Consider the following 22,836-nt stretch of genomic DNA (forward strand, 5'->3'; position numbering starts at 1 on the left):
ATACTTGGCATCCCCTTGCTGACTCGCTGGCTGCACAGGAACGGCCGTGTCCGAGCTGGGGAAGTGGTCACTGGGCTTCTTCTGCACAGGGAATTTCTTGTTGCCTTTTTCTTCTTCAATTGGGTCTGGTGACAGCTACAGGAGAGAGGAGGGGTCAAAAACTGCATTTTGAGTGACACAGATTCTTTAAATGGTTTAAAAGCTAGAATGGTGAAGTTTCATCAAGACATCATACTTCATCAAGACAAAACACTTCACCCAATAGATATTAGCTTCCTAATACAAGAGCCAAGCATATTTAATGCTTTGATCAAGGATCTATATATTACAAATTATATTTTCAAATGACTGTAAAATATTTCCTGATTATTGTTTTTACATGGCTATCAAGCAAAAAGAAAATCAACCTGAAGGAACATAAATACACTACAGACAATTATTCACAAATCTTTAATATTTATAAACAATGATAATTAAGTGCAAATATGCACAATAGCATCAGTACCTGGTTCATGGCAACAGTCTGGGCCAGTGTTGAGAGGTCACTTAATGAAGCTGAACTCCCCTTCTTCCTGTAGTAATATGAGTTTCAGAATACATATTTTAATAAAGCCTTTGGCCTCTTCACATCTTTTAAATAACCCACATATCAACACTACATCTGAGTCAGCCCTTGCAATTCACTTTTAAATGCAAAATGTGCTGGAGAAGTGAAAAAGCATGGGAATGTCAGATTTCCTGCCATATCAGAGGGCTGATGCTTGCAAGCTGCAGGTCACTAAAACCTTGTTTTCAATGGGTAAAGGACACATGAAAATAAACTCCAGACACTCTTTCAACTAATGCCCTGACTCCTCCTTTTAATACAGCCAGGCAGGCTTTGCAGCTTTTGTGAGCTTCTGAAAACATTCTGCTCATACAGATTCACTGCAGGACTGGGAGCCAAGGAAAAGCAGGAGTTGTTCACAACTCCATGTGCTCCCATAACATGGCCCAAGTGTACAGGCTCTCAGGAGCTCTCCATTGATTTTTAAACATTACAGATATTTGTTTTCTGTGAAAAGAAAGGAAGCTGTCCTTACTCTAGCTGATCCTGAGGAGACTTATCCACACGTATCCTTCCATCCAGAGACTGGCTCAGCACATCATTCTGGCCAGCATCTGACTGCCTCTTTCCTTTCCACTTCTCTCTCTTGTACTTCAGCTTCTCTGGGTCATCCACGTATCTCTGGATTGCAGAAGTGGGGCTGTCCAGGTCCTTGGTTGCCCTCTGCCGCCTGTTTCTATCTGCCCAGCAGTCAGCAGGGCCCTGGAAGCTGCCACTAGCAGACAGAGTGCTATGAACTTTCAGTGCAAGATCTGTTGGCCTTTCGGGGCAGGTAAAGCTTTGGCTGCTTTTTATTTGGTTATTTTGATTCTGTTGTGTTTTTGTTCTGTCAGCTGCCGTGTCCTCTGCATCTGATCCAGGTGGTTGCTCAGGAACAGAATCACTTTCTTTTACCTCACTTGATGGTGGAGTGTCTGAAAGAGTTTTTTCTTCACTTGGACTTTTCTCTCCCTCACTGCTTCCCTGAAGGACATTATCTTCTAGTGCTGTGCATTTCTCTGTCTCTGGAGCAGTTTCCAGGGCCTCTTCAGAAACAGTTTGCTCCTCGTGGCACAATGCAGATGGTCCTTCCAAGGACAGGAGTGCATGCTTGTTCTGCAAGTCGTTGTGTTCCAGCCCCCTCTGCCGGCGGGATTCCCGCTTCTCCCGGCTGTTGGTGACTCTCTCGGAGCTCTCCACCTTCTGGGGTAACGTGGCTTTCTCAGACGAGCTCAGGTTTTCAGCTTGTTCATTCTGAGCTTGATCTTTATCTTCAGCAGCTTGATCTGTCTCTGACTTGTGTTTCACAGGCAGCTCATCTGTTGCTGGCTCACTCTGCTCATCCTTGCTCTTATCTTCATCTATGTTGCGTGTCTTGCTCGTATCTTGCTCTTTGTCTTCATCTTCCTGCATTTCTCTCTGCTTTTCTTCAGCTTTCTGCCTTTCTAGCACCATTTTCTGGTATCTGTTAAGAATTTTTAATATGAAAATACAAATCCTTAATGCCCAGAGGTCAAAAAAAGCTCACCAACTGCTTAAATGCAGCCCAAATAGCAACACAGACCCAAACTACACCTACAGTGCCAGTGGGACTGCAGGGAGGTGTCAGGACTGGAAGCACCAGCACCAGGGCAGCTGAGCTGAATAAAGCTCAAGTCCTGAGCACTTACCCAGTGTCCACACTCCACTGACCACCTGATACTCACTGAAGTATCACATGGCAGTAACCACCTTAAAGTTCATACAATGCCAGAATGGTTTGGGTTGGGAGGGACCTTAAGATCATCTCATTCCCATCCCTCTTGCCATGGGGATAGGACACCTTCCACTATCTCAGGGTGTTCCAAACCCCACCCAACCTGGCCTTGGACGCTTCCAGGGGCAGCCACAACTTCCTTGGGCAACAAGGTTGCTTACTAAGTTGTTTACTAAGTCACCCCACCACACAAGCTGAGCTTGGCAGGTGAAGCCAGGTGACAAATTGATGTTTTTATGCCACGTTGCTCCTTCCCCTTTACCTCTTGCGCTGCAGGTGCCCCCTGACCAGGGCCTGCAGGAGACAGAGTCTCCTCCTGAGCTGCAGGAAGCGTTTCCTCTGCCGGTGCCGCCTCCAGGCCGCCTGGATCTCGATGGCAGCGTTGTTCCTCTGCAGGGCCATCCTGACACGGCGGGAGCGCCAGCACGCCTGCAGAGGGACATTCTGAGCTGAGGGAGGCTGCCTCGAGGTGGGGAGTGCTCCATGACGGGGTTGGTTTGTTTGTTGTTAGGAAGATAACAGTTATTGGCAGTTCTCAAAGATACCTGTAAAACAACGGCCGCCTGCCGCATCCTGAGAAAACGTCTCCTCTCCAAAACCATCCTGAGCCAGCTCTGAAGGAGGATGATTTTCCTGATCACTTCTTTGTGTAGTGTATCCTGTAGTATCTGCCGTTCAGCCTCCTTCATAAAAACCTGTTCAGTTAAAGGAAAAGTTCATCAAGAAGCAGGTAACTCCTTTCAGCCCCCCCACTGGAGCTAGAATAAGGTAACAGATAAGGTAATGGTTTGGTACCACTGCACCAAACCTTACTGGCTGATAGCTTGCCCAAAAGATAAAAGTCCTTTTAAATTTCAGAGTTTGGATTCTAAAACTTACACCTCTCCTTACAGCTTTCAAATCACAGAACCCTTCTAAAATGTAAACATTGATCTGTTTGACAAATGCCAATAGCAACGATTTCCCAAACTATCTATATAATATGGATTTGTACTGTAGTCAAGAAACCAGTTGGCATCAAACCCAAGGGGTCAGGTATAACCTCTGTGTCACCACTTGCAAGAGTTAAAATGGCCAATTTAGGTACAAAAAGCAGAGAAGAGTAACACTTGTAAATGAACTGCACTGAATTTTGCACTGTACAGCAGTGGTTCTTACTGCCTTACAGAAAGTTTCACAGACCTTGGTCTTCCCTATTTGATAGTAGTTTTCATTCAGTTTTAGTTTATTCAAATAAGCACAAATGTCTTCCTTGGAGGCTTTGGCAGTTTTGGGCAGTAACACCTGAAACTGGTCGATGAATTCCTGTAAAAACCAGAAACAGCAAGAGACCAAAGTTAGAAGGCAACTTCCAAGTTTGGAGTTTTAGCTCTGAAATAGAAATCTATTTAAGACACTTAAGCTACAGGGATCTGAAAATATTTACCTCTCACTACAAACTGAGCTATTTCTCCATGTAAAATGCAGGCTACAGTCAGCCTCTGTTAATGGGAAAGATCACCTGGATGTGATCTCTAAACCTACACAGAGTTTTTTACAGAAAACTAATTCCCACATTAGACAGCACTGACTGCACTCAGAACGTTTCTTCCTGGTTGTGTGAAGGAAATTTACTGGCAGACAACCCACAGCAGTTTAACTATGACTTTTTACCATGCTGGCTCTCTCAAAACTACCGTGCATTTTTACAGCTCATCCCAAGTGATCGTGAGCCTCATACAAAGAGACACACCACAAGATGTGTTTCCTGAAGAGAGCAGATATTCCTGAAAGCACAACCCACTTCAGTTCCCATGTACCTGGAATGTGTATTTGGCACTGTAGCCAGACCTCCTGATCCTCACAGTTTCCAGCATGCCCGTGTACCGTAACTGCTGCAGCACCAAGCTCTCATCAAAGAGCATCTCCTTCTGTAAAGGACCAGCAGAACAGAGCCAGTGAGAGCCTGAGGAGCCTGAGCAGAAACAGAGATTCCAAGGCTGGAGCCCTGGATCTCTGCAGGCAGCTCAGCTCTGAGGCAGCCTCACCTTCTCTGCATTGGAGCGGATGCAGCGGATGAAGAATGGCTCAGCTCTGCCCAGGGTCTCCAGCAACTTGTTCAGTGAAGCCTGAAATGAAACAGTCACAAAAGTGTTTCTCCAGGATAGCATTTTGATGGTGATTTGGTGTTTGACAGCAGGACAGCTTCTGCCTCAGGAATCAGGTTGTTTCAGGTCTCATGGTTATACAAAATCCAGACAGACTCTCCCATGTTGCTCAGCACATCCCTGTATTTGGTATTTAGCTTTTCTCAAGAGAATTTCAAGCAGGGTTTGAACATACCCTCACAGTAGCACTAGATCTGTACACAAGGATGATCAGTAGAGAACTGACACATTTCATGGCATAAATGGCATCTCAGAATGCACTCTGACTTTATTCAAGCAATAAACCCCACTTCAAACAAACTTCAAGAATAAAACCCACTTGGTTTTCCAAGCAAGACCAGCCCAGATCAGCCCAGGAGGGGCTGTTCCCTGAGGTTTGTCACCTACCTGGAACTGGGCACTTATGCTGGGGGGTTTCTTCTTCTTGTGCAAGTGCAAAAGGGATTTTGTAGTCCGGTCATGCAGAGTCATGCTCATGATAAGCTTCAGAGATTTGGAATCCAGCAAGTTCTACAAAAAAGTTTTTATAATCAACAAAGTGCAAGTCTTTCAACTAAAAGGGAAATATTTTCTCTGAAATGAGTCAGAATGAAACCAGCCACCCAGAGTTCCACATTGAATGGTATGTTACATTTCATTATTATTTCTATTTTGGGCCAAAACATTTCTTAGGAGTGAAACTGTTTCACTGCCCTGTCCCAAGAGTGTAAGGTGAACAAGGGGAATCACATAATCATTGCATTTGCTTCCCTGACTTGGAAGTGATTTTATGCATTTATGGCATCTTCATATCTGTCTAATTAAGCAATTCTTATTAAAGAGAACATTCATCTATTTTTTAGCTTGTCAGGATAAATAACACAACTTTCCTACACTAGAAAACAGTACTGAAGTGAGTTCTGTCAATTAAAATGAAATTCACAATGCAAAAAAGCCCATACCCAAGAGAAATCTAAATTTTCTGATTACCTTGGGAATGATCTGCTTTTGCTTGACACCTTTACTTTTCCTGTGAAAATATTAAAGATAATTTAAGAAAAAAAAAATTGCACACGATTTTTGATTATTTCAGCAAGCCATAAATTGGTGCAATTTATGAGGCAAGGTAAAGGACAAAAGAAAATGAGCACAACAGCACCAGGGTGTGTTCATGCATGACTCTTACAAGTGATCAATGCAAGAAATGCAAACTGCTCTGCAACAAGAACAATTTATTTTTCTTAAATAAACTCTGTAGGTATTGGAAGCTTTCAAAAGTGAAACATTACCTCTGAAGTTAAAGCTATTCAAAACTGCATTGTTGGACAGGTTACTCTAGAGTGAGTTATTCTCTTTAGCAACTGTATGGTCATTAAAGTCATTGTAACACAAGGTCTGGGAAATTAAATACTCAATTCAGAAGTTACAGCTGCTGGCACAAGAAACTGTGAAAGCACCCAACACTGCCCAGGAGGACAATGGATGTCCCAGCACCAGGAACTCTGAGATCTCTGAGCAGGACACACAGGTCAGATGAGGAGGACACACACCTCAGGTGAGCAGGACACACACTGCAGGTGAGCAGGACACACAGCTCAGGGCAGCAGGACACACAGCTCAGGGCAGCAGGACACACAGCTCAGGGCAGCAGGACACACAGCTCAGGGCAGCAGGACACACAGCTCAGGGCAGCAGGACACACAGCTCAGGGCAGCAGGACACACAGCTCAGGGCAGCAGGACACACAGCTCAGGGCAGCAGGACACACAGCTCAGGGCAGCAGGACACACAGCTCAGGGCAGCAGGACACACAGCTCAGGGCAGCAGGACACACAGCTCAGGGCAGCAGGACACACAGCTCAGGGCAGCAGGACACACACACCTCAGGCACAGCTCTCAGCCACACTCTGAAGATGAAGAAGTGGAAGCTCTCAGAAAGAAGGCTGCAGTTCACATCCTGCTGGTTCTAAGCATATCAAGTCTGTGATATAGGGCAGGTTTCTGCTCTGAGCCACCCAGTTTACATTTACTTATTATACAGCAGAGCAGAGATTAATTTCTTACACATGCACAGAAGTGCAGATGTAAAGCCTCTAAACCCAGGAATGTATCCAGCACCAGCACCCTGAATTTCAGGAAACATTTGTCACACCTTGTGGGAGATCTCACTATTGACTATTTTGCAACAACAAGCTCGTATTAGATACTTGGAGCTTTTAAAGCAAATTCACACGAGAAATAGGTTTAACTTTCAGCTAATGCAATGAAGGAACAAGGCTCTCTACAGCCTGTTTGCAGAAGGGATGTTTTCTTTTTAATTGTCTTGTTTAGCGTTTTTCAAAAGACAAATTTGGGACAAGCATCATTTTTAGGGACTGGAGTAACTGCCTGGTTCTTGTTGCACTTCCAAAGCAATGGCCAGAGCACTCACAGGAGGTGGGAGCGGTGTTGAAGCTGACTGAGGGACCGGAGCAGCTCACAGGGATCATCACCCTGCCAGGGCAGTCCTTTAATACTGGCGATGATTTGTTCATGCATGTCTCTAAAATGATCCACAGCAAAACACAGGTGGCAAACAGAGATACACAGCCGTGAGAGAGGGGGAAAAAAGGAGTTAAAACCCCAAAAGGTTCCATCACCAAGTGTGCTCCAAAATGCAGCAGGTCAATCCCAGGCTACTTTTTACTAAACATGATTTTGATGACAAGGCAGCATTTTCTACTCCATCAGTGCTCTAAAATTTAATTTGCGAAGTCTCAACTTACTCTCTGATTCTACCTTCTAATGTAAATTCTTGAGCCATCAATTCAGAAAATGGAGGGAAATTTAGCAAAATGCACTTAATGGGCAGGGAACCCTTCTGGTTGAGCCAAGGAACCTTTTCAGGTAGATATAAGCTTCTTTATAACCAAGAGTAAACATTTTTATAGAGAGATTTGACTACTAAAATGAGGCTACTTAAACTGACTTACATCAGAAAAGTAAGTTATAAACAAACTGTTAGAGGGATACTTGAAGAAATTTTGGGTTTTATTTCCATTTCAAACTTATTCACGTTTAGCTTTTTAAAGTAAGCCTGGGATGGTCCTTAATTGATGGCATGTTCCATTCTTCAAGCATGCACTGTGCTCTTGTGAAGTGCTGTGTCCTGGCACAGAACTTACCTTCTTTACTCTCCAGAGAGGCACAAACCAAAAATAACAGAAGTGTAAGAATCACTTCTGACTCTTAGGTGCTCTCCCCATTCTGAGCTGCTCGCAGAGGCAGCAGCATTACTACACAGGGTTGTGGCTTCCCTGGGTACCTCTGAACTTTCCTGAATATTTAAGATATCCCAAGGAAACAGATCTGGTAAGCTGTGCCCAATCCTTTCACACAAATTGGATATTTAGTTCTTTGTTTCCCCAAGTGACAGAGGCTGTCCAGGATGCAGTAATTAGGAAGCAGCATGAAGTCACTACTTTAAGTGCTCCATGGCTTCCCTGTCACCCTGTTCTCAGAGCACACTGAGAAAGTCACTGTGTCCTGGAAATGTGCCTCCCTGGCCTGGGAGTTCAGGCCTTTTGCTACTTACTTCTTGTTCTCACAAAAAGAAATGATGTCTTGAAAAGCATTTATATCGAAATCCTCAGAACAATCAAATGAGAAATCGAGCACTGAGAGGCTGCAAAAGGAACATGTACAAAGCCTAAATATCCATGGAAAGGCAAATCTCCCTACAGAGATACAGTTCTGAAAGAATGGCCCTGCCTCTGCCCCCTTCAGTGACCCAGACTGGCTGCAGAGGAGCACACAAAGCTAAAAGCTGCACACAGCAACCACAGAGATCTCAAAAACCCAGCGGGAAATGGAACTGAGGCCGTCCCCAACATGTGGTGGCATTGGGTCTCACATAAAATAAGCTAAAGTGTTGTTTTGATGGTATTAAAAAGGCTAAAGAAAACAAGACAGAAGAAATAAAGCTTGCTTTCCTTGTGCAAAGATCTAGTTGAGATCAGATCTCTGGAAATGCAGCTCAGCAATTCAGCTGTTCCCTGTAGGGGTTAAGGATGTGTTTCTCACCGATAAACTTTTTCTACCGGCGTGTTGGATCTCTGGAGTTCTCCCAGGGGAACTCTGGGTCCTTGACGTACCACTCCTGTTAGGAAATAACCAAAAAACTGCATTTTGACAAAGATATGAGGAGGCAAAAAAACCCCCAAAATACCAACTTTAGCAAGTACAGTATCTATCCGAGGGCCAGGGCTTCTTATCCAGTCCTTTACCAAGCTACAGTGCTTTGCTGTTCCAACTCCCATCTGCCAGACAGAAGCTGCAGCTGCTCAAATTTAGTTATTAACCCTGAATACTCATTTGATACTTCACAGAGGTCTAAGAAGATCAAAACTAGTGATAAAATGAGAATACCAGATAAGATAAGAACACCAGAACTACCACTCCCAATTTTCACAAACAGGCCTTCAAGTCTGTCCCAGCCTGCAGGAAATGCTGCACTGAGCAGAGGAGGAAAGCTGAATGACCTCGGGTAAGAGCAGTGACAATCTCCTCCATTATTAACATTAAACCATTTCCACACTCAGTTTGTCTTCAGCACCAAAGATGGTGGCTGGCTGATGAGATTTTGCCACAAACTCCTTTGCCAGCAGAGCAATTGTAGAGTACCAAGCATTTTCAGAGCAGTTTTCTGTGCCATATCTGCACTCTCTCAGCCCTCCCTGCAGTTTCCCAGCCCCACCTGCACCTTCCCATTCTGTACCTGCACTTTCCAGTGCTCTACCTGCCATTTCCCATTCCATCCCTGCCATTTCCCATTCCATCCCTGCCATTTCCCATTCCATCCCTGCCCTTCCCCGGCCCCACCTGCCATTTCCTGGTCCATCCCTACCACTCCCTGGTCCATCCCTGCCCTTCCCCAGTCCACCCCTCCCGTATCCTGGTCCATCCCTCCCCTTCTCCAACCCCACCTGCTGTCTCCTATTCCATCCCTGCCATTCCCTGGTCCATCCCTGCCCTTCGCCATTCCACACCTGTCCTTCCCTGGTCCATCCCTGCCCTTCCCCAACCTCACTTGCTGTCTCCTATTCCATCCCTGCCATTTTCTGGTCCATCCCTGCCCTTCCCCGGCCCCACCTGCTGTTCCCTGGTCCATCCTTGCCCTTCCTAGGTCCACCCCTCCCATTCCCCAGCCCCACTTCCCCTTCCCTGGTCTATCCCTACCCTTCCCTAACCCTACCTGCCACTCCCTGGTCCATCCCTGCTGCTCCCTAACCCCACCTGCCGTTTCCTGTTCCATCCCTGCCATTCCCTGTTCCATCCCTGCCCTTTCCCGGTCCATCCCTGCCTCTTCCCATCCCGCCCCTCCCCTTCCCCAGCCCCACCTGCCGTTCCCCGGTCCATCCCTGTTCCATCCCTGCCCTTCCCCAAGCCCCACCTGCCCTTCCCTGGTCCATCCCTGTTCCACCCCTCCCCTTCCCCAGCCCCACCTGCCGTTCCCTGTTCCATCCCTGCCGTTCCCCGGTCCATCCCTGCCCTCCTCGGTCCATCCCCGGTCCATCCCTGCCCTTCCCCGGTCCATCCCTGCCCTTCCCCGGTCCATCCCTCCTGTTCCCCGTTCCATCCCTGCCCTCCCCCGGTCCATCCCTGCCCTTCCCCGGTCCATCCCTCCTGTTCCATCCCTCCTGTTCCCCGTTCCATCCCTGCCCTCCCCCGGTCCATCCCTGCCCTCCCCCGGTCCATCCCTGCCCTCCCCCGGTCCATCCCTGCCCTCCCCCGGTCCATCCCTGCCCTTCCCCGGTCCATCCCTCCTGTTCCCCGGTCCATCCCTGCCCTTCCCCGGTCCATCCCTCCTGTTCCATCCCTCCTGTTCCCCGTTCCATCCCTGCCCTCCCCCGGTCCATCCCTGCCCTTCCCCGGTCCATCCCTCCTGTTCCCCGGTCCATCCCTCCTGTTCCCCGGTCCATCCCTCCTGTTCCCCGTTCCATCCCTGCCCTTCCCCGGTCCATCCCTCCTGTTCCCCGGTCCATCCCTCCTGTTCCCCGGTCCATCCCCGTCCCGCCCCTCCCTTCCCCATGCCCACCTGCAGTTTTCTGTGCCCTGTCCCTGCCGGCCTGGTTGAACACGGCCACGGCGCGGACGGCGGCGCGCAGCACGGCCCAGCGGAACACGGCCACGGGGTCCATCCCGATCAGCTCCCGCACGAAGGCGCTGTCGCTGCTGCGCAGCAGAGCCACGATGTCGGGCCTCATGTAATCCATGTTCTTCTCCCTGAAATCCTGCAGAACAGGCACAGTGAACCACAACATCTCACAGGAGCTCCCTGGTTTGTTTATTCAGAATAACAGCCAGCGTTACCATCCACTCACCACCACCACCCCCCAAAAAACAAACCCAAAGTACTTCTGAGAACCCTTCTGATCCAGCCCATTCCCAAATTTTCTACATCCTGACAAAAAACTCCCAGAAAGACAAGGAAATTCTTTTTGTGCCCATCAGACCCACCACGTACCTTGATCTGGTATTTCACTTTGCCAGCAAAGTGGCGAATGATAAAAGCAGGCTCCATCACTGGGGTTCCAACAAAAAACTTGTTCTCCTCGTGCTGCTGTTTGAATTTTGCCAGCAGAGTTTGGTTGGTGGCATGTGGAAAACTGGGAATACAAGACAGAAGAGGTCAGCTATTTCTCAAATACAGGTATGTTTATTAGAATAGGTATGTTTATTAGAATGTGCACCTATTGTTGCTTGTGGAAAGTGTTAAATTGTCCAAGATCTCTCCACCTGCTTTGAATTTTAAAGGTGGGCTCAGTTTCTGGACCCAAACCAAGCAGCTCCACACACAGCAGAATATTCTGAGGTTTCAAGTGTACTTCAGTGTTTCCTCCCACTTCACCAGCCAAATTTAGTTTGCTCCACATTAACTATTTACCACACTTGCTACTTAATGCTCCAAAGACTTGCAGACATGCATTTTACTTTAACTGCAGTTCCATGGTAAACCACAAACATGGAAGTTCCTAAGTTTGCATAAGCCAAAGTTCAGTTTTAGCATCAGTGTATTTTACCACCATACTGGAGTCATTAGAAGCAAACTCCAGTGTAAATCAGTCATAAATAACCCTTTGCTTCCCACAACATTCCCCTCCTTTTTGCAGTGCTGTATTTCTGTTCCCTTCCACAGTCCTTCCCTCCTCCCTGCCACATGTTTTTGCAGATGTTTGTTGCTTACTTGCTTTCTTCATCCAGAAGATAGAAGAGGCCAGTGGGCTTCTTGCTGATTAAGTGAATGCAGGCCACATTATCAGTATAGTCAATATTGTGCCAAGTGATCCCTTCACTCTTATATTCCTCCTGTGTGGCTCAAGAAAATTCCTTTGTCAGTACAGTGCCCTGACCTTTGATGTCCTGTGGTTTAAGTGCTTAAAACACAGCCTTGGACAGCCACAGCAAGTGGAGTTTGTTAGTTTAGGCAGCAGAGACAAAAACAAGGAGAATTTATAAATAAGAAGAACAGGCACAGTGGCACAGATCAAAGGTCCTCAGTACGTCACTCAGCAGGGTCTGTTTGGAGTGAAACTATTTCAAAACCAAAGCTGTGAAAGGAATATTCTGCTGTGCTCTGCCTTCCCAGCAATCAGCAGCCTAGGACCCTGGAGCCAGACATTGCATCCTCAGCACCCCAGCAAAACTGGGCACACATAGAGGAGTTGGAGTTTATTTGCTCTTCCATAGTGTTTGTAATATGGGAAATGAGAGTAGTTAAATATCAAGTTCCAGAATTTTCATATTGCACAGTCAGAGAAAATAACAGAAGTTTCAAAAGAGGCAGTTCAGGCCTACACAACATCAGCCCCAGAACTTCCCTCAGGAAGCAATGGATATTGCTTAGGCTCAGAACATTTGGAGCTCCCTGACAAGAGAACATGAAGCTCTCCTGCTGAAGTGACCATGCCTCAAATGCTTGACAAGACAATCTTCCCTCTAAGATACAGAAGCAAAAGACCAGATTTTCTTAATGCTGTAAATACCCACAGGAAAAAGCTAATGATAAGGTTAAAAAGTAAAAAAAAAAAATTATAAAGTAAAAATAAGAATCACACAGAAAATTAAATAAGTTTTATGTTTAACAAAGGACAAAGAGCATCTCTCATGTCCTAGATGATGATGATGATGATAAATGCATTATTTTTAAGTAGGTGGAATTCAGTCTGCCCAGCACAGTGCACACCGTGTTACAGAACTGAAATGCCATTTTCCAGAGACAAAAAAGCCTTTATTTAAAAAGATATAGAGATCTCCCTGAGGGCCCTCAGGCTGCAAGAGATACAGGAAATGGGTCATTCAAGGATTAGGCTTATTTGGAAAAATGGCATTAGAAAAAAAAAAGAAGACAATGTAACTATTTACTCTGGCCAGCCCGGATAACCAATTCTGTCCTAAGTTACAAAACAGGGACCTCAACATCATGTTTACACACAAAGTTTGGATGTTAGGTAATTTTATTTTCTTGAAAATGCTTGCCTAAAGTTGTTGACAGAGTACCACATACTAGAGAATGAGTCCTTTCAGCAGTGACCTGAGAACCTCACTTCTGCACAAAGCAGAAAAAAAACAAATCTGGAGCAAAAAAAACCCTCCAAAACCCAATCCAGGCCAGGATCTGCTGGCTCCTGCAGCACTCAGTGCTCTGGCAGGTGACACCACCTGCAAACCAGGCAATCCTCACATGCCAGTACCAGCAGGACTCCATGAGCACTGCCAGGATCACAGCTGTGCCCCCTAAATGCAGTTGGGTGGGAGAAGCAGCAAAGTCTGGTTATTAAATACTTACAGACTGCTAAAAACAAGAGAAGCTGTTTCCCAACCATTTAAACAAAAACACCCAAATCCAATCCCTCACCTACAGACTTGCAATACCAAAGTTCACAGTTTTAGCTGACTTCTGTCTGGGATCACCTGAATGTTATCTTGAGTTTTTGCAGTCAAGCAGAAACTTGGTGCCAGCCCTCTGAAGAAAGGCCCCATTAGTACAAGAACAAGCAGCAGTGAAAGAAGAAATTTTAAAAATAAAGACTTTCAGAAATATTCAAGCAATTATGCCATGGGGTTCTGCAGAGTAAAGGCTAAGTTTGCATAATACACAAAGACTTGATAAAAACAGGTTTCACTTCAGCCACTCTTGTTTCTTACCTGCTCCAATTTGAAAATGTGCTGATTGAAATAATACTGAAGTTGCTCATTTGCATAATTGATACAGAACTGCTCAAAACTGTTGGTTTCAAAATCTTCAAATCCAAAAATATCAAGTACACCAATGGACAGACACTAAAAGAAGAGGTGGAAATCCAGTTACCAATCTGTCACACAGTGCCTTAACCCCCAAGAGATAAACAGCCCAGAAAGTATTGCAGCCTGTGCTGAAAGATTTTAAATATTTAATAGTTCTGTCTACTGTGAAAACAGAGATGATTAAATATTACCAGGAAATTTACCACGAGCTTGAGAAGTATCAAAACTTTATCCCAGATATCACAGTTTATCATCTCTAGGATTGGCTGTTAGCTCCAACACACAACTGCCTGCAAAGACTTGGTTTTGTGAGGGACTCACTGTAACAGATTCCTCCATGTCCTTCTTGTTGAGGAGAGCATGATTGATTCTCAGAACAATCCAATCAAACAGGGCACTGTACAAGGACTTGGCCATGGAATCACGAGCTGTTATTGCCTGCAGATCAAACAATTTTCAGGACTTTGTTTAAAAAAAGAATCATTTTCAAACCAGTGTCACCCACAGGTTATTTATCTCTCTCCAGCAGAGATAAATAAAACCACAATTTGCCTTTAATTCAAACTTCTAACTTTCCAACCATCCCTCACAAAATGTGAAAGTGTACCATAAAAGCTTTTTTAATCCAAACAAGCAAGCTCCAGTTATTTAAAATCATCTACAAGTGCTTTTTTACTCACCTCATTGAGACTATATGGCAAAATAAGCTTATCATTAGCAGTCACAGTTTTTCTTTTTGTTAGCACTTCTACCAGGATTTCACGTTTAACCTTCAAAAGAAGAGAGAACAAGAGCTGCTGTCACCATCCTGAACAAGGGATTTGCCTGCAGCAGTGGACATGCAACTTCTCCAGAGAATCTCTTTGACCACAGCCACATTTATCATCCATCAGTAGCTTTACAAGTCCTACAAGTTGTTTAAATTATCCTGTTTACATTCATTCAGATGTTTCCCTGTGGTGGCAAAGAACACACCTACACTGAATCTGTTCTTGCTCATCTCTGTGATTGTGAGTCAACAGATTCTGTTTCCATGCTGTAACTTATATTCCATCTCTAACCCCAATAATCTCACTAATTTCATGTTCCCCTCCCACAAAATCAATTTCATGGATCACAAAGGAGATTTAGATACAGCAATTGAGATATCTGAGTGAAATGCTGAGGTAGGACATGACAAACAGGTGTATCACACATTAATGCTAAAGAGAATTAGCATTAGTAGCATTAATTAATTAATGCTAAAGAGAAATACTCTACTTTCAACAGCTGGGAAAGAATGTCCAACACTTCAGGAGGTCCCACATCCAAGCCTTCATCCCGACCTGTGGCTTTCTTCTTGTAGGTGACATTGCCCAAATACAGAATAGCTGAAAGGATTGAAAAGATCCTGAGGGAGAAAAATTGAATTATGTCAGAATTTTTCTTAAGACAGTTCATTATGACAGGTTAGCAGATCTAATTCTGCCTCAAGAATGAGCCTGTGAGCTCTCAAACACCCAGCTCTCCTCATTCCCTACAGAACTACTTTGATCCCAACTGCTCATTGCAATAACCCGTGAACAACAACAGCAACAAAAGCAAACTGCTCATTGCAAGCCATGAACAATCAATGCCAGTAACAAAAGCTACCAGAATTGCTCTTACTGTTTCTTTGTTGCTGACAGGAAGCCAACCATCTCCATGGCTTGTTTTAATCTCTCAAATTCATGTCGGAGATCTTCTCCATCTTCAATTTTCAAGTTATGCTGCAAAGAGAAATCCAAAAAAAAGACAAAGAGTGAAATCCAAACATCACAAAAAGCCCAGCATAATCTATTTTCCTTCCTTTCATCTTTGACCAACACACAGACAACCCTCATCAATGCACTGGTGAATCACAGGTTACCTGGTTGAGGTAGAAATAATCTTCAGGTTGCTTGAGGTGAAATTCTTTACGCTCTTCCTCATTGACTCCAAGTAGCAAATAATAAAACACATGGTAGTTCCTGCAAAGTCAATGCATCTCTCTCATGAAAATATAGTGGATTTTCTTTTATTCTGTATAATTCAAATGCTCTTAATCTGCTGAATTGATTTTAACTCTCTTGGGAAACTATTTCTCGCTTACCTTTCATCTTTTTCTTGAGAAACCAGACGAGATTTTTCAAGCAGGTATTTTTCAACCACAGCCCTAAGGAGCCACAGAAAATGAAATAAGGATGAGGGCAAAAAGAAAAGACCTCAGAAAATATCAGACAGCAACTGCCAAGAGAGCTCAAATACTGAGATCTGCACTAAAATGTGCAAGAGAAGAGCTCAGACACCACTTTAAATCTAAACCAAGAATTTCAGCACACTCTAGATTGTGACTGGAACAAAGAAATACCCAAGGAACACCTCTCTGCAGTGCTTGGGTTTAGTGCAGATAACTTAAAACAGGCAAGGCAAGTGCTGATGAAAATTGCCATGAGAAACAAGACCCACAGAGTGGTACCAGTGTGTTATCCTGAAAGATGAACACTCATCTGACAAGGCAAGCCAAAGCAAAACCCCAGAAATATCCCAGGTATCTGCCTGATTCTCATGCCAATAAATCTGCTGGATTTTTATGTCAGTAGAGACACCAGCCCAGGATGAAGGCAGCCAGCAAATCCCTACAGGGGGACAAAGTAACCTGAACAAGAATTCCTTGACAAGGGGCACACAATGACTGAGGACAAAATCTGAGCATCTTTTCCTCAGGCTGAAGACAAAACAAGTGAATTCAAATTGTACCAATCTCCTGAGCTAGTGTGACTGGGTCTGAAAATATGTTAAATTTATTCAGAATAACACTCAAGGCACATGTGGCACAGAGTTCCCAGTCACTCAAGTTACTGCAAATGAGAAGAAATGCAAATAAAAGAAACATTGGAGCATCAAGGTCAGGGATTGCTCATGAACTCAGAACCAGCAAATGTAGGCATTAAATAGCTCATGTTTTAAGACCTTCAGATACAAACACATTTGTTTAAGTCATTTTATATCTTTCTTTATCTCTCTAGCTGATGTTTAAACTGTTTCTTTAAAACGGCTTCCTCAAATCTATTTCACTTCTCTCCACTCCTCTTAAAAATTCAGATCTTCTGTTTTTCAATGCAAAACAGAGAGGGCAGGGGGTGTTATGCAAAAACGTTCATTTACCATGAAGGTAAAGATCCAGCAGCAGATCCTTAACAAAGTAATGAGGAAGCTGTGCAGCAAAGTCAGAATATTCAAAGTCAGAATATTGAGCATCACCTGACAATTCCACACAGCTCACTGTAGAGAATTTTCAGCTCCACAGCACCAGGTAATTTTCACATGAGCAGAGCTGCATCAAGGCAGCATTTAATGTCCAACAGAGGCTTCCCAGTTCCTAAGAGCCCAGAGACCACCCCCAGAACCAGCTCACCCTGTACTTACCCCCTGACAATCCCATTCTCTAAATAGTTGACTTGAATGAACTTCCCAAAACGACTGGAGTTATTGTTATGTGCTGTTTTTGCATTTCCAAATGCCTGCAATAAAGCAAAATGAGTTCATTTTCAATCAAAACTGAATATGTCAATGCACAGCTTCCCAAGCTCTTCTGTTCATTGTTCAGATTCCTGTTGGCTTCCAGAATAAATCAGAATATTGGGGGAATTGCAGCACAAAAAGAGCAAAAAGGCAGCCTAGGAAATTCCTCACAGGACTGTATGTGGTTGTTATTTCACCCCTGCAGTAATATTGGTGGGACTGAGGGAAGGGAATAACACTTTTAGATATTTTCACAAAACTTTTAGATATTTTCAGGAGCACAGGACAGGTAGAGAGTGCAAATCAGCCTCAAGCAATAACAATTGGGACCTCAGAGAAGACATTCAGCAGAACCACCATGAAATCACCCCTTCCACACAAAAGTCACAAAGCACAACCATTCCCCCATGTATTGCTACTAGGAAAAAAAAAATCACATGAAACACAGCTTTTCTTCAAGAGAGACAGAACATTAATATCTCATTTATAAAGTTAGCCCAGGAATTTCAAAGTTGTGTATTCAAAAAAAAACAGGAAAAGGACCACAGGTAACCACAGGTAGAGAGTGCAAAGCAGCCTCAAGCAGTAACAAAAAATTGGGACCTCAGAGAAGACATTCAGCAGAACCACCATGAAATCACCTCTTCCATACAAAAGGCACAAACCACATCCTATTCCCCCATGTATTGCTGCCATGGAAAAGAATTCACATGAAACACAACTTTTCTTCAAGAGAGACAGAACATTAATATCTCATTTATAAAGTTAGCCCAGGAATTTTCAAAGTCATGGATTCAAATATACACAAAAAGGACAAACAGAAAAATTTTGGTTTACAGAACAACTCATTGGGCTGCACAAGACTGAAAAATGGAGTTTTATGAGGAGCTGCTAGGAAAGAAAACATAGATATGGCACAAATCTTAACTGTGCATTTCTAATTCTCCTATCAGATCATGAGTCCTCTGACAGCTGCTCATACACACAAAACACAAAATCCTCTGCATGAGCCACACTTCATTACAAAGGAAACTTCTTCCATGTGAAATGCCCATGGGAATGTCTTTATCAACTCTCAGCCATGTGCTCCAAGGGGAAGGGAAGCCTGTGACCCCCGAGAAGGAAACCTCCCCAAAATGCAATGGCTGCTCAGGGTGGGCTATCCCAGCATCTCCTGCCACAGATATTTCCTCTGCAAGCTCCAAGCTATGAAGGCCTGCATGAGGAAATCCTCCTCCCTAGCACAGCAGCCTTGTGAAACGATGTGTGAAATGATTGCAGAGAGCTTTGCAATCTCCTCCTCCACACACACACACACACACACAGACAGACAGACACACAGACACGTTCACCCTCCCTGCCACATCCGGAGCGCGGCGGATGCCGGTGCCCTGCACCCAGCTCAGAGCTCCGCGCATTTGTAAAAAAAGCAAAAAAGCAAAAAAAGAAAACTTGAGAGGAGCTTTAGGTAGTATCTGTGGGGAAACGGTGAGATGAGAAAGGCTGATTTTTGATTTTGATCATAAGGATGTATTGTTGAGAGAGAATGGAAATAGAGAGAAATTTCTATTGTTGAGAGAAATAGAAATAAGTTTTAAAGGATGGTTTGTAAAAAAAGATTACATATTTTGGAGAAATAGAATTATGAAAGATGTATTAGGATTTATGAGGGGTAATTTTTTGAGAGTACTCAATTTTTTCTGTTCAAGAGGTTACTGATTTATTTAAATGGCCTGATTGGTTTTTATGATAACTTCAGAGTGGTAGGAATTGTTGTGGCTTCTATTAAAAACTTTTATCTTAAACTCCTAACTGGGACAAGACATCTTTTTCTACAAACCCATTTCCCACATGTGTGCACCCAGCCATGGTGTGCACATCCAAACAGGGCTAATTCCATGGAAAACACTGGCATTAGCATTATCTGTACATTGAAAATCTTCCCTTCTCTCCTGGTTTTGGTTTGGTTTTTTTCCCAAAGTACCTTAAGGCTTTCAGCAGTGCTGCAGTAGAACTTTTGGGCCAGACCAAAATTTAATTCCAGACCAGATTCTCCAAACTCTCCCACTATCTGCATTCAGAGGATCTGAAAAACTCCCTATACACTGGGAGAATGCCCATAATTCTCCAACAGCTGATATTCCTGACCTAAAGGGAGAAGCCCAAGGAGCTTTTCCTGTGCAGAGTAACTGTGCTGCAACTCCAGAAAAACCAACAGGGTTAAAAGGGAGAGGATTTGGATCCAGAAGGGCTCACAGAGGCTGAAGGGAGAGGATTTGGATCCAGAGAGGGCTGAAGGAAAGGATTTGGATCCAGAAGGGCTCACAGAGGGCTGAAGGAGAGGATTTGGATCCAGAGAGGGCTGAAAGGAGAGGATTTGCATCCAGAAGGGCTCACAGAGGCTGAAGGAGAGGATTTGCATCCAGAGAGGGCTGAAGGAGAGGATTTGCATCCAGAAGGGCTCACAGAGGGCTGAAGGAGAGGATTTGGATCCAGAGAGGGCTGAAGGAGAGGATTTGGATCCAGAAGGGCTCACAGAGGCTGAAGGAGAGGATTTGCATCCAGAAGGGCTCACAGAGGGCTGAAGGAGAGGATTTGGATCCAGAGAGGGCTGAAGGAGAGGATTTGCATCCAGAAGGGCTCACAGAGGGCTGAAGGAGAGGATTTGGATCCAGAAGGGCTCACAGAGGCTGAAGGAGAGGATTTGGATCCAGAAGGGCTCACAGAGGCTGAAGGAGAGGATTTGGATCCAGAGAGGGCTGAAGGAGAGGATTTGGATCCAGAAGGGCTCACAGAGAGCTGAAGGAGAGGATTTGGATCCAGAAGGGCTCACAGAGAGCTGAAGGAGAGGATTTGCATCCAGAAGGGCTCACAGAGGCTGAAGGAGAGGATTTGGATCCAGAAGGGCTCACAGAGGGCTGAGGCTGAGCTCCAGCTCTGGGTTTTCCACAGCACAGCACACATCTCACAGTGCCAACAGCATCCCCACTCAGAGTGCTCAAAGCAAGCACTGCCCAGCCACTAACATCTCTTTGCAGCATTTATCCAGCAATGTCTCACCAGGTTTCCCTTTTTTAGAGCCCATTTTGCATCCATGTGCACATCAATAGGTGCATTAAAGCCAGGTGACACCAGCACAGGGAATTGTCAGGAACCCAAACTCCTCTTCCTCTCCAGGACAGTGGCTCAGCTCCTGCTCCCTGCTCAACACCTTCCAACCTCCCATCCTGGCCTTTGGGAAATCTGCTGCAGTCAACTTTGCCAGGCTGCAGAGTAATGGACTTGCAAAATGATCCCAGAAAACATTTTTATAAAGTTTCCCAGCTTGAGCCACCAGTGAACTATCAGCTCAGCAGTTCTGTCCAAGAAGCCAAATCACAGTACAGCTAAATTTGCAGCATTCTTTTTTATTTATAAATATTTTTGGCTTTATAGAGTTAAGAAATCCCATAACTCAGGCTTCCTGAAAAACTTTTCTTAGTGATTACTCATGTAAGCAATGAATACAGTTTAAAACTAAAGGCTCTTATGATCTCATGTGTCTGGTATTTAGTCAAAGCACACAGCAAATTCTTCAAAGCTGATCTAATATTAACAGTTTTTAGGAAAGTTTTCATGTACCCATTTCCTCAGAAGAGCCTTTAACATCTACAACTTTTTAAAGAACATCCCAAGTCAGGAAACATTCTGGGTGGGTTTTTATTTTTTATTTTTGGTAACATTTAATTTTAATGACTGTTACCACATTCTTCAAAATACTTTGAAGAGTACAAAATAAATTCACAAGAAAATTTCAGCTAAAGATAATTAATCCTTTATATAAGAAAACCCATTGACTGTTTTCCCTTGCGAGTCCATGAGAAGACAAAACCAAAAAACTCCAACTAAATCACTGCAATGCACAACAGCAGCTGAATCAAACAGGGTGAGACAAAAATAGCAGAGCAATGGTGGCAGGAATCAGAGCTGGGATAGCCTATTCTGGGAGGCAGGAAATCATTCAAGCCATCCTCTTACCTTGGAATGCAAGAGGCAGGAACTGGAGCCTGACATTTAAAATTCTCACAACGGGGAGAGATAGAAAAGTAAGCAGAAAATCACCAAATTCTGCCTTTATTTGTTAAAAAAACCCCAAAAACAGAAACAAAAAAGAAACAAAAAAAAACCCCAAAAAAACCAAAACCAAAACCCCAACCCCTATGCACATGCTCCCAGCACGTACCTGAGGAACACAACAAAAATCTCATTTGTGTCATAAGAAAAGCCAAAATCTGCAGAAGCTGTTGGGAGTGTGATGTAAAGCATGGCAGAACCAGCCCTGCACACAGACCCAACGTGCCAAGGGACAGGGGAGAGCCCAACTGCACAGCCTGGCACAGGAAAGGTCTCCTTCAGAGCTGAGCTTGACACTTACATCTCTTACTACAGGGACAGAGTTAAAAGTAAGCAGAAAATCACCAAATTCTGCTTTTATTTGTTTAAAAAAAAACCCAAACAAACAAAAAAACCCAAGAAAAAACAAAATCTCAACCCCTATGCACATGCTCCCATCATGTACCTCAGGAACACAACAAAAATCTCATTGAATTGTTTCATAAGAAAAGCCAAAATCTGGAGAAGCTGTTGGGAGTGTGATGTAAAGCATGGCAGAACCAGCCCTGCACACAGACCCAACGTGCCAAGGGACAGGGGAGAGCCCAACTGCACAGCCTGGCACAGGAAAGGTCTCCTTCAGAGCTGAGCTTGACAATTAAATCTCTTACTACAGGGACAGAGATAAAAGTATGCAGAAAATCACCAAATTCTGCTTTTATTTGTTAAAAACAACAACAACAAAACCCCAACCCCTACAGACATGCTCCCATCATGTACCTCAGGAACACAACAAAAATCTCATTTGTGTCATAAGAAAAGCCAAAATCTGCAGAAGCTGTTGGGAGTTTGATGTAAAGCACTCAGCTCCATGGCAGAACCAGCCCTGCACACAGACCCAACGTGCCAGAGGCCAGGGGAGAGCCCAGTCCCACAGCCTGGCACAGGAAAGGTCTCCTTCAGAGCTGAGCTTGGTTTCCCTTCACTTGGTTTAAGTGTCCTTCCAGCCATGCTGTGAAGCATCCACTCAGCAACAGGAAATTCAGGGAATTCTGCAATTCCTGCTGCTGGGGGATGTCCTGGGAAGCCCCAGCAATCCCCCTGGCAGGATGAATGAAGGATAAGGGGATTTTTCTCCAAGAGTTGCGTGCAACATCACATTTCTACCAGAAAAACCATGCAAGCAAATGGAAAAAGAACTTCCATTCCTCCTCTGGTTGGGATTCTTAAAGCAAAGCCATGCAGATCATGGCCTCAAAACAAAACTTGCCCTGGAACACAGCAGGCAGCACCCACAAGGGGCATTGCAGGCTTTTGGTGCCTCAGGTTTGAGTTTTTCTATTTTTCAGGCTTTTGGTGCCTCAGGTTTGAGCTTTTCTATTTTTCAGGCTTTTGGTGCCTCAGGTTTGAGTTTTTCTATTTTTCAGATTCTGTGCTGCTTTAGTGGGTGGGTCTGGGTTCACATGAGG

General features: G+C 44.5%; 1 protein-coding gene across 1 annotated transcript in view; it reads right to left on the reverse strand.

Moving 5' to 3' along the window:
* The window catches only part of MYO9B (myosin IXB), a 46,948-nt gene that overhangs the window by 10,776 nt on the left and 13,336 nt on the right, over window positions 1-22,836 (reverse strand). Inside the window, exons 4-26 of the mRNA XM_066566256.1 lie at window positions 17,180-17,274; window positions 15,864-15,926; window positions 15,642-15,741; window positions 15,401-15,501; window positions 15,014-15,143; window positions 14,434-14,523; window positions 14,075-14,191; window positions 13,655-13,789; window positions 11,694-11,815; window positions 10,974-11,115; window positions 10,545-10,740; window positions 8,531-8,606; window positions 6,900-7,010; window positions 5,459-5,498; window positions 4,877-4,999; window positions 4,370-4,450; window positions 4,142-4,252; window positions 3,525-3,647; window positions 2,888-3,037; window positions 2,605-2,771; window positions 1,083-2,051; window positions 506-572; window positions 5-135 (exon numbers count right to left, since the gene is read on the reverse strand). Of these exons, the coding sequence (XP_066422353.1) occupies window positions 5-135; window positions 506-572; window positions 1,083-2,051; window positions 2,605-2,771; window positions 2,888-3,037; window positions 3,525-3,647; window positions 4,142-4,252; window positions 4,370-4,450; window positions 4,877-4,999; window positions 5,459-5,498; window positions 6,900-7,010; window positions 8,531-8,606; window positions 10,545-10,740; window positions 10,974-11,115; window positions 11,694-11,815; window positions 13,655-13,789; window positions 14,075-14,191; window positions 14,434-14,523; window positions 15,014-15,143; window positions 15,401-15,501; window positions 15,642-15,741; window positions 15,864-15,926; window positions 17,180-17,274 (3,440 nt within the window). The remainder of the gene's footprint in view (window positions 1-4; window positions 136-505; window positions 573-1,082; window positions 2,052-2,604; window positions 2,772-2,887; window positions 3,038-3,524; window positions 3,648-4,141; window positions 4,253-4,369; window positions 4,451-4,876; window positions 5,000-5,458; window positions 5,499-6,899; window positions 7,011-8,530; window positions 8,607-10,544; window positions 10,741-10,973; window positions 11,116-11,693; window positions 11,816-13,654; window positions 13,790-14,074; window positions 14,192-14,433; window positions 14,524-15,013; window positions 15,144-15,400; window positions 15,502-15,641; window positions 15,742-15,863; window positions 15,927-17,179; window positions 17,275-22,836) is intronic.

This window comes from Molothrus aeneus, chromosome 27 (assembly GCF_037042795.1).
Source record: "Molothrus aeneus isolate 106 chromosome 27, BPBGC_Maene_1.0, whole genome shotgun sequence".
NCBI lineage: Eukaryota > Metazoa > Chordata > Aves > Passeriformes > Icteridae > Molothrus > Molothrus aeneus.